Source organism: Xiphophorus hellerii, chromosome 21, assembly GCF_003331165.1.
Source record: "Xiphophorus hellerii strain 12219 chromosome 21, Xiphophorus_hellerii-4.1, whole genome shotgun sequence".
NCBI lineage: Eukaryota > Metazoa > Chordata > Actinopteri > Cyprinodontiformes > Poeciliidae > Xiphophorus > Xiphophorus hellerii.
Genome location: NC_045692.1, coordinates 9,539,978 through 9,550,426, shown reverse-complemented (window position 1 = coordinate 9,550,426; position 10,449 = coordinate 9,539,978). Strand labels below are relative to the sequence as shown.

At 36.7% G+C, this 10,449-nt stretch overlaps 1 protein-coding gene across 1 annotated transcript; it reads right to left on the bottom strand.

The window, feature by feature from the left end:
- Nucleotides 1-935: 935 nt before the first annotated feature.
- On the bottom strand, nucleotides 936-9,963 carry bco1 (beta-carotene oxygenase 1). The gene is made up of 11 exons (XM_032551623.1): nucleotides 9,711-9,963; nucleotides 9,492-9,620; nucleotides 8,155-8,284; nucleotides 7,694-7,841; nucleotides 7,447-7,597; nucleotides 5,305-5,525; nucleotides 4,888-5,145; nucleotides 4,691-4,796; nucleotides 3,808-3,902; nucleotides 1,560-1,671; nucleotides 936-1,391 (listed from the first exon to the last, which is right to left on the bottom strand). The coding sequence occupies exons 1-11, from the start codon at nucleotides 9,766-9,768 to the stop codon at nucleotides 1,237-1,239; spliced, it is 1,563 nt and encodes a 520-aa protein (XP_032407514.1). The 5' UTR covers nucleotides 9,769-9,963; the 3' UTR covers nucleotides 936-1,236.
- Between the last annotated feature and the right edge of the window lie 486 nt (nucleotides 9,964-10,449).

Genomic DNA, 10,449 nt, shown 5'->3' with positions numbered 1-10,449 from the left:
TAATTATTGGGAAGCGTTCTGAGATAGTGGGTGTCAAGCGCAACAGTACTTCAGCTCAATGAAAAATAACTTATGCCATTGTAAAACTGCATCAGGGAGGGCAAGCTGATTAGCTTTGATAAAACCACTTGCTCAACTGCCAACTTCAAGGATTATATGCAATAGTACTAGAAGAGTGAGTTTGCCTGAATCTTGATTCAACCTCAGCACTTTCAGAAGTACTAGTTCTGTGTCCAGCCTGAAAGCCAGACCGATTGGGATGGTTTATCAAAGATAATAATTTAACAGTTTTTTTTTTTTCACTTATATTGCCCAGAACTGGCCAGTTAGCTTTTTGTGGAATGTAATATGGCATTGGCCAGGATTTCCAGGTCAATGATTGAAAAGCCCATCACCAAAAGTAATTCTGTGAGAATACAATAGCTATAAAGGCTAGTTTTATGGCATTAATTATGTTTTGAAAGAAAGTTACAAACATATTGAAAGACTGAGTTGACAGCTGATTCTTTACAACGTAGAAGGAGGAGGTCACTAATTTATTAGGAGGAGAAAAAAGGGAGCTCAGTATTATTCTGGTATCAAGTCTGAGAAATAATTAGATAATGTCTCCTACCTGGCTTCATTTCACTGCTCTTTAGTTTACATGGTTGCTTCTACATGTTGTCATGAACAGCTAACGGGGTGTGCTTCCTTTTTTGTTCAGCTCTCCAGCATTTTGTCTTAAAGCAGTCTCTGTAGATTTCCATGTGATTTTAGTCTTACCTGTTATGGTCCTATCTTTCTTTGGATAAAAGCTTCAAAAATTTTATGACACGTTTGTCCTGTAAGCAATAATAGCAACATTACAAGGTCTCTGATCGGCTGTAAAAATCACCTTTACTTGTTCCTGTCTTATCTCTCTGCATGATAAGATAATGAGTAGTACAACTCCAAACTTAGCGTTTACATTGGTCTTTAATGGAGTAATATGTAAATATTCAATAACAATGATACATACACACATGCATGTGCTCAAGGCGAACATATATTTATCTCTAAAACAGAAACAATATAATATTGCACGAGAATATCATTTCACAAGCTTACTATATTTAGATACAGTTTAAGCCAGCACATAAGCTGTCATGGTAACAGGGGAAGTAAGATAAACGATGGTGTGTGGTTATGCAAAGTCAGGCAAAAGCATGTGGGGGCTTGAGGAGGGCTGTAGTAAACTTCAAACATGTTGCATGCTGATTAGTTCCCTTTTGGAATAAAAATTCCATGCATGTCCTTGTAGAGCTCAGCGTTGACATACGCCCTGGCAACTTCCTTGAATGTTTTTCCGTCGAGGATCACAAGAAAACCAGACTGGCCTGGATTGGAGTTGATGACAGACGACAGGACCACTCCTGCAAATTAGAGTTAGAGTTTAAATTCATGCCAATTAACCAAGTAGTATAGTGACAAAAAGATGTCTGTTTTTGCCACGTCTTTGTATGTACACAGATTAAGAGCACACAATCCAGAGCAGACTGGTGTTAACGCCCAGGTTTACTTTTGCTTATCCATACACTCACCGTCGTCCTCTGACTCTCCATTTGGTCTGGGAACAAAAACTGGCTCTGATGGCCAGCAGTTTTCTTCATTCCAGTACAGCATAGTCTTTGTCTCTGTGTCAAATTTTGCAACCTAATGGAAATGAAAAAAAAAAAAAAACGTTAACAACAAGCATTTGAAGCAACTCTTACCAGTGAAAACTTATTTGGGCAATAATAGATCTTGGAAGCTGCAGTTTGAGTCCTAAACGGGAGGATTTCCTCTATACTGACGCTGCATTCATGCTCCACACGAGGAATTGCTGCAAGTTCATTACTCATTGCAATCTACTGCGCTTCGTTAGAAAAGCTTTTTAAACCAATTTGAATAAGGAACTGACCTTGACTGCACTGTTTAATTACTAGGATCGATTGGAATAAATGTATGATTGGATAAAAGTTAATTTTTTTTGTAAAGTGCCATCAGATGACGTGTTATGAATTGCTACTTTATCCATCCATTTTCTAACACCCTTGTCCCTAGTGGGGTCGGGAGGGGTGCTGGTGCCTATCTCCAGCTAACGTTCCGGGCGAGAGGCGGGGTCACCCTGGACAGGTCGCCAGTCTGTCGCAGGGCAACACAGAGACAGACAGGACAAACAAACAATGCACACACACACTCACACCTTGGGAGAATTTAGAGATACCAATTAACCTAACAGCCATGTTTTTGGACTGTGGGAACAAGCTGGAGTTGGTACTTTATAAATACACTAAATAGAATTGAACTCAATTGTAATAGAAGGGATCAGAGTCTTTTTTAAACAACTTTAGTGAATAAACAGCATTATAAAGATCACGGATCTTTACAATGCCGTCAGGAATAAAGTTGTTTTCGGACTGTGGGAGGAAGCCGGAGTGCCCGGGGAGAACCCCCGCATGCACCAGGAGAACATGCAAACTCCACACAGAAAGACACTGGGCTGGGAATCTAACCCAGGACCTCCTTGCTGCAAGGCAACAGTGCTTCCAACTGCTCCACTGTGCAGCCCCACACAAAACCCAGGAAGAAAAATAGGGGTAGCAGCATCATTCTGTTCCCCAAAAGACTTGCAGCTCTAACTGCAGAGAATGGTGCTCCTCCACATTCGGCCCACTTTTCAGATTTCTATTTGTAAGAAGCTTGAAAACTGTGAAACATTCCAATTATGCACCACACAACTGTGTAGTGTGTTATACCACAAACTTGATTTAAGATATATTGGGGTTTGTACTTTTAATATTATAAAAAATGTAAGAACTTGCAAAATATGAATACTTTTGAATACTTTTTAGCTTTTTTCTAATAATAAACTATGTATGACTGAATGTTATACCCTGCTGACTTATCAACCACAAGATGGATTCACATATACATTTATAATATATCTTAATGTCTCTGAAGAATGCAAGATCACTCTTTATTTAATTACTTATGTCCAAGGATATTATATAGCTATGTACATGTTTTAATGTTCCCTTTGTCAAAATGTATCTTTTTCTGTTCCTACTAGCTTCTCTTTAAAGATTTTCCGCCATCTTGTCTTGAACATGTTATTTGTGAATTAAACATGTTGGAGGACTTTTATCAGTCATACAAGCACCCATTCCAGTCAATCAGGATTTCTTTTTTGCGGAAGGTGGACTTGTGACTCTTTGCTGACTCAGACAGCTTTCATGATGTTGAAATACGATGAACTGGGAGACATCTCTATCTCAGTTCAACACAAATGCCCTGTAATAAACCCCCCATTGCACGACGACTACATTTTGAACTTCCACATACTAAAGCAGGGAGGTCTATGGGTTTTCAGTCAGCTTTACTTTTAACTCTTATCTCACTGAATGGTGATAACAGCTGATATATCCGTGTTTTGTAGACTTCGTCATCTCACGCCGTACATTGAGGTTGATTTTTCCACTTTTCATTGTGTCTTAATGTACAACTGGGCCCAATGGACCTATTATAATTTCTTTTGTACCAACAGGGTCTTCGGACATCAAAGCGTTAAGGATATTGTGATGCCCTAGCAGGTAGTTGTACTTTTAAAACTGCAATTTCCTTTCTGCGTCAATGAAACAGCGATGACAGGAAGAGCCCGTTTCCCAAAACCTTTAAAACATATTTTGTGAAACATTCTGCAAGGAACACAACTCTCTTGAGAACCTAGTATGCCAAAAGAAATATGAAATCCAGATGTTCCTACACAACGTCCAAATCAAAAATAAAAAAAGAAGGAAGGAAATTTACCTGTTTTGACAATGCAGATTTTTCCACAATGTTCCCATAGGCAAACTTGTACTTTTTCGCATTGAAATCATAATTGATCCTGGGTAATTCAAAACCTGGAAAGGAAGAAAATAATAGGATGGTACTTATTGGAAGCTTCAATAAGCAGTATTGGTTCACATAAATATGAACCAATGTTTATGTGATAGAGCCAAACAAATTTTTACTCGCTAAAGGCAGATTTAGGCTGAAAAAACTAGGAGATAAACTTAGCACAGGGACAAAGCTTACTCAGATTCCAAAGTACAGACAAAATAAATAAATAGGTGAACAAATGAGGTTTCTTGGAAGTCATGGGCAGGGAAGATAAAGTGCTGCAGCAGAAACAGGCCAAGTGTGGCTGGCATGTGAAAATGGGTCATATAAACACTGAATGAATTGCAAAGCAAATCAGTGACAAAACTCATAAACTAGTTAATAAATACTGTTACGATTTGACGTTGTTTGAGTGTCCATTCAATGGGCTTCTCGAAGGTATCCAAAACCCTTGGATGTTTTCACATTTTGTCATATTGCAATATGAAACATGACTTTTATTTTATGTGGTTGACATTAAGAAATACAAGGTAGCAAATGTGTCAAATGTTGTTTTTTAAAAATTAAAACTCGATAACTGTGGCAAACTTTTTTTTATTTTTTTATTCAGCTCTCTTTAATTAAAAAATAATGTCAAGTGCTATAAATTTTTTTTATCAGAAATGACCTGGCTAAAAGAGTCCATCTGTAGTGATAGAATGTTTTGGGAATAACTTTCTTCAGCAGGGACATTATGACATAAACCAATGTATAAGGGTACAGTACAAGTACTTCTACAAAGCACTGTATGACGGGATGTTGGCTTTACCTTCACAGAGCACCTCTGACTGGCATGTGCATTTGCCCTCTTTCTCCTTTACAGCACTGGCTGTTGTGTAATTGAGTTTCACAAGATTCTCTCCAACCCTAATGCCCTGCAAAACCAAAGAAGAGCCCAGACTGTAAGAAATCTCAAGCCATTTTTAAGCTCCAGCTTAAAATTCAAGATTTATTTTCCTACCGTACCTTGTCCGACTTGACAGGAAGTGCGAATCTTCTGAAACTTGGTTTGGAGTACTCGCTGCTTTGAGAACTAGCATCATGTTTTAGGTTTTTCAGGTAGAACATGTCATAAAGCTTGCTGTCATTGTAGGCGATGACATCAAACACCACATGGTCTTCATCTTCAAAGGCATTCACATGATGATAAATGACCATTGGTCCAGTGTTGAATTTCATTTCAACCTCTTTGCCAGTTCTTTTGTCGATCAAGTGGATCAGAGTCTGACGCAGAAAGGAGAAGACGTTAAGGAAAAGTTTGGATCATACTTATGCCCTCCCACTTTTTCCAAGGTTTATAATATGAGCAGAAAAAGCAACGTTTTTTTTTTTTTTTTTTACTTTGCTCTAGGGAGAATATATGAACAGAATGCAGCTCCTTACATTTTCATCAGGGCAGAACTTCATGCAGCTCGCCCAGTTGACTCCCCTCATGTAGGCAGTGGCCATCTTGAGGATGTCCAACTTGAAAGGCTGCTCGACGAAGATGATGTAATTGTCTGTGAAGCCAATGCTGTGGCAGTAGCTCGGTGTGAAAAGAGACCGGCAGGAAACAGTGGAAATCGCCTCCACATTCTTCAGAGCAGGAACAGTCTTGCCTTTGTCTAAAATGAGACAAACACGTTTAATAATTGTGTTTAGCTGAGGAGACAAACTTATTTCATCTGACCAATTCTTTCATTCTGTAGGGCCTCCTTTGATTTATCTGAACTGGATTTTGGTTCTGATGGACACCTGGAGCCATTATCTTAGCCAGTTGATATTTTTACATCAATTGACTGTATTTGGAATGATTCATCATTCAATATAAAGGAAGTTGAATAAATATGTTTTCCATATGTGACTGTTTATTGATAATCAATCCCACTTTTGTCCTGTCTATTTTACAATCACACCACTTTTCGCTCAAAGTTCCTTTTTATTTAATTCAAATAATAAACTCGTCCCTCCTGTCGCTTGATTTCAAGTGTCGTGTAGATGCGTAGAACTAGTCAATGAATGGATGGGTTATGAACTTCTTCACTTGGATAAAAGGTAAGAAATGATAAGCAATCAAGAGTCAGCACACAGCTTCAGTGATTAAATCAAGAAACTAGTGATCAGGCCCGAAATCTGGGTGTAGTGATGGACCTGAGCTTTCAGACACGCACAAAGACAGCTACAAAGTCAGCCTTCTATCCCCTGAAGAACATTTTGGGGATTAAAGAACTAATGTCCCAGCAAGATCTTGAAAAAAATCCTCCATGCTTTTATCTTTAATTGAATTGATTACTTTAGGAGCGTCATCATAGATGTACCCATAAAGTCACTTAGTCAGCTTCAGCTGATCCAGAATGCTGCTGCTCACATCCTCACTAAAACTAGGAAAATAGAATTCATCATCCCAGTCCTCATACCTTACACTGCTGCCTTAATGCACACAGAATAAACTTTAAAACACTTCTGTTAGTTTAAAAACCTTAAATATAATCTTGAACAAACTTCCAAAAACTGATAATTATTATTATTTTTCTTTCTTGAAGTATTTTAGAAATGTGCTATGTAAATAAAATGCATTTACATGTGCTAGGACCAGTCTTGTGACAGCATATAGCATTCTACATCGCTACGTCATGCAGTATCATTGGTGCCTACCTACCAAACAGTGGAAGTTGTATATCCATTTGGCAATCCAATTGCACTTTTACACTCACATTGATTAAGACTTCTGAACTGATAACATTAGGACTGTTTGTGCTCGTTGGCCAGGAAAACAAATACTCAGATGACTTTTGACTTCTCAATAGACCTTTGAATCTAGGATTCTGGGCACAGATCCCAGATTTTACATATTTATATTTTTTGCTATGTATGACCAAGCAAATTGTTTATACATAATTTCCAAAGTCCAAGAATAAAATGAGGCAAGAGAAATATTCTTTTCACAAAAGTTGTGAGCTGTACTTGGCATTGGTCATAATGGATGTTTTTAACAAAACGCTCAATCTTAACCCAGGTTCACATTATATTATTGTTTGGACCTCACTTGGAATCGTTTGTACTGCTTTCTCCTCCATACATTGTCATTTAACCTCCAGCTCTGAGAGTTTATCACCTGCTAGCCAATCATTGATGGACTAATACCTGTGTCAACCCTTTTTGACGTAATTCTGCAGCAGCAGCAAATCATTATTGATCATTTATTTTCTTGTGTTTAGCCCCTATTAAGAGGAATATTTTGCATTCATCATGTTAGTTACAAATGTATATTGTTTATTACTTGCTTATCTGGATTGTGCTTTATATTTAACTGCTACTGGCGATTTCATACCCTGCGGTCTCCTGTTGTTCTTTTCAGTTTTCAGTTTGCTATACAAATAAGCTTCGGCTTGACTTGACAAGACGAGACTAGAGAGTAATAAAGGTTGACTGTAATGTAACACATTTAATATGCCTACATTGTGAAGCCGACAAGAAATAAGTAATAAATCTGAAAGGAGAAAGTAGTCCCCGAGGTCTCTGTTGTCAGAAGATGTCACAACCTACCTTTGGGTGAAACAGCGGGGACTTTGAACAGGATGTATTTGGTCTTTCCCTTCTCTGCTATCGAAATTCCAATGTTGTAGGCATTGCCTTCTTTGTCATAGTGCGGATGAGATGTAGCCAGATTAACTGGCAGGTACTTCATGTAATCTACCTTAATGATCCAAAAACAACAACAACAACAAAAACATTAGTTGAAAATGTTTCACTTACTGCAATTTTCACAATAAAGAGGACCCTGTAGGGTTACCTTGTCTTGAGTCTCAAGGGTAACTGGATCAATTTTGCGGATGTAGTTGGTTTCAGAAGTGGCATAATAGTCATCTCCGTATTTTATGATGTTGCTAGAACCATTGTCGGTAAAGTCTGGCACCGTGTGGTTCAGGAAAGTGATCGCCCTGAAGAATAAGGTCGTGTCACTTTTATGAAGTGTGAAACTTTCAATGTTTTTACCTTTCAGAACAACGTCAAAGAATGTAAATAAAGTCGTAGTCTCACGGATACCAATTGTTTATGATCATTGTCATTAGAGCACAGCAATGACTCTGTTATAGTTTCTATAACAGAGCTAAACAGACCTCTGTTATAGGAAATTATAGCGCAAAAATACAGAATGAGCAATATAATAATAATAATAATAATAATAATAATAATAATAATAATAATAATAATAGTAATAATAAATAAAACAAACAAAAAAATTGCTCTTACTTTACAATAAAGTTTTTGCTTGGGTCTGGATATGCCATTGTCCCCATTTCAGACACCACTATTCTGTTTGCACTCATGTTAGAGTTGTAGGTGTCACTTCTAAGGAATCTGCTGCTATGGGTCATCTCTCCTGAAAGGGCAGAGAGAGAGAGAAAGATATTAAAATTTAAAGCAGAGCACAAGATTTAAAGTAATAATAATAATAATAATAATAATTTTTTTTTTTTTTTTATTCATTTCATTCAATACAAAAAAAATTTTTTTAATACAAGGAAAAAAAATAAAATAAAATAATTTAAAAAAATGAAATGAAAGGTAGCAGAAAGAAGAAAATAATCTTATAATATCTGCCCCTTTTTCTCAACTATGGATCAAAACAACAAAAAACAAACAAACAAAAAAAAAAAAAAAAAAAACTAAAATTTTTTTGATTTGTCTTATGTGACAAAAAAAAGAAAACAAAGAAAGACCAAAAAAACAAGGTCAATCATCAATCTCAACTGAACAATACTATACTTTGACTTTATACTATTTCATACTTCTTCAAAAAAACAATCTTTAACATTCTTTTAAACATGTGTAATGATTTAGCATTTTTAACATCGTTTTGCAGGTCGTTCCACAGTTTGACTCCTTGTATCGAAGTACATCGTTCTTTCAAACAAGTTCTGAATTTAGGTTTCTTAAAAATCTGTGTCCCCTTAAGGTTATAACCACTCTCTCTCTTTTCAAAATTTTTTTGGATGTTTAAGGGTAATGTTTTTAGATGTGCCTTATACATAACCAACAAAATATTATAATCAACTAAATCATTGAATTTCAAAAACCTCAAATTACAAAATAATGTATTTGTTGGATATTTACCATGTTTTCGAGCAATAACTCTTATTGCCCTTTTTTGCAAAACAAAAACAGATTTTATACTAGTATAACATGCCTTTCCCCATACCTCAACACAATAAACCAAGTGTGGAACAATTAGTGCATTATACAACATAAATAGTGCATGATCATTCAGAAAATCCCGTACTTTATAAAGCACTGCAATTGATTTTGCTAATTTTGTTCTTAAATAATTCAAATGGGATTTCCATGATAATTTCTCATCAATTATCACACCCAAAAATTTCACCTCACTAACTCTACAAATCTCTACACCATCAACTTTAAATGGAGTATTTACAATTCTTTGTCTCCTTGTAAATAACATATAATTTGTTTTGTCCAAATTTAAAGATAATTTATTTAGTTTGAACCATTTATGTATTTGCATAAATTCTATTTTCATTTCATAATAATAATAATAATAATAATAATAGCTTAATTGCTCAACGAACCATCCTTGAATGAGAAGCTGGTCATTATGGACATCCCGTCAAACCAGTGATCATAGCTGGTTTCCCCCACAGAGAAAATCCCAGGTCCGTTACGCAGCAGAGTTCCTTGCAGCCAATTTGGAATCGTCCCTGTTTAAAATTAAGACATACAACTTTACGCGATCATCCTGGGGTTTGTGCATCAACTACCTTTAGAACATTAAAATAACCCATATTAACCTTTAACTTCCGCCTTGAAAGGCTCTGGTCTCTCTGTTGCGTTTTTGGAGTAGTCCATGTTGGCTACTGGAGAGCAGGAAGGCACAGTGGTATCGGAGGAAGCGCACTGAGTTACTTCAATGCGCTTGAGCTTCTTTTATAGCTCTGGTCTTGTGAGGAGGCTTGGAAAAACATGCATTATCTTAATCTCCTTATCGCTTATCGGAGTGTCAAGATACAGTCTCGGTGATATTTAAAGCAAATTCGACCGCTCAGTTCTGCGAGAAAAAAAGAAGAAGCTCAATTTGCAATGTTTTTTTTTCAAACTCATAGCCCTGCTTACTCAGACCACTTCGGTTTTCTTTAGCTCAAAATCACATCAGACTGTGACATTTGTCTATTCAATTATACATTGTTGCGTTCATTGGTGTGTATTTCTCTAAGACAAATCAGCTAATAATGACTGTATCAACTCAAAGGATTTGATCTGACATGGCAACATTAGCTCTAGCAGGATCGAGTCTTTGGTCTTATCCAAAGTGAGAATGTGTTGTCTTATCTGCCCCTGGAACGAAGATTGCAAAGGTACTTTATGGCATCACGCCACAGGTCTAATTGTTCACTCTGTGTGCCTTAAACTTTTCCATTTCGCCCACGTAAAGTCCATCTTGTGTGATTAAGTTCTTTGAATGCCGTGGAGTGATCCAAAGACTAGAACACCGCATATGATTATCAGGTACAGTCTGAATCTTTAAGGTTT

Excerpts from the sequence above, each read along its gene's own strand:
- bco1 (XM_032551623.1), bottom strand. The coding sequence starts at position 9,768 with ATGGACTACTCCAAAAACGCAACAGAGAGACCAGAGCCTTTCAAGGCG. Across the intron at positions 4,797-4,887 it reads TTCCTGTCAAGTCGGACAAG|GGCATTAGGGTTGGAGAGAA; the intron begins GTACGGTAGGAA and ends TTGGTTTTGCAG. Across the intron at positions 3,903-4,690 it reads GTCAGAGGTGCTCTGTGAAG|GTTTTGAATTACCCAGGATC; the intron begins GTAAAGCCAACA and ends CTTCCTTTCCAG.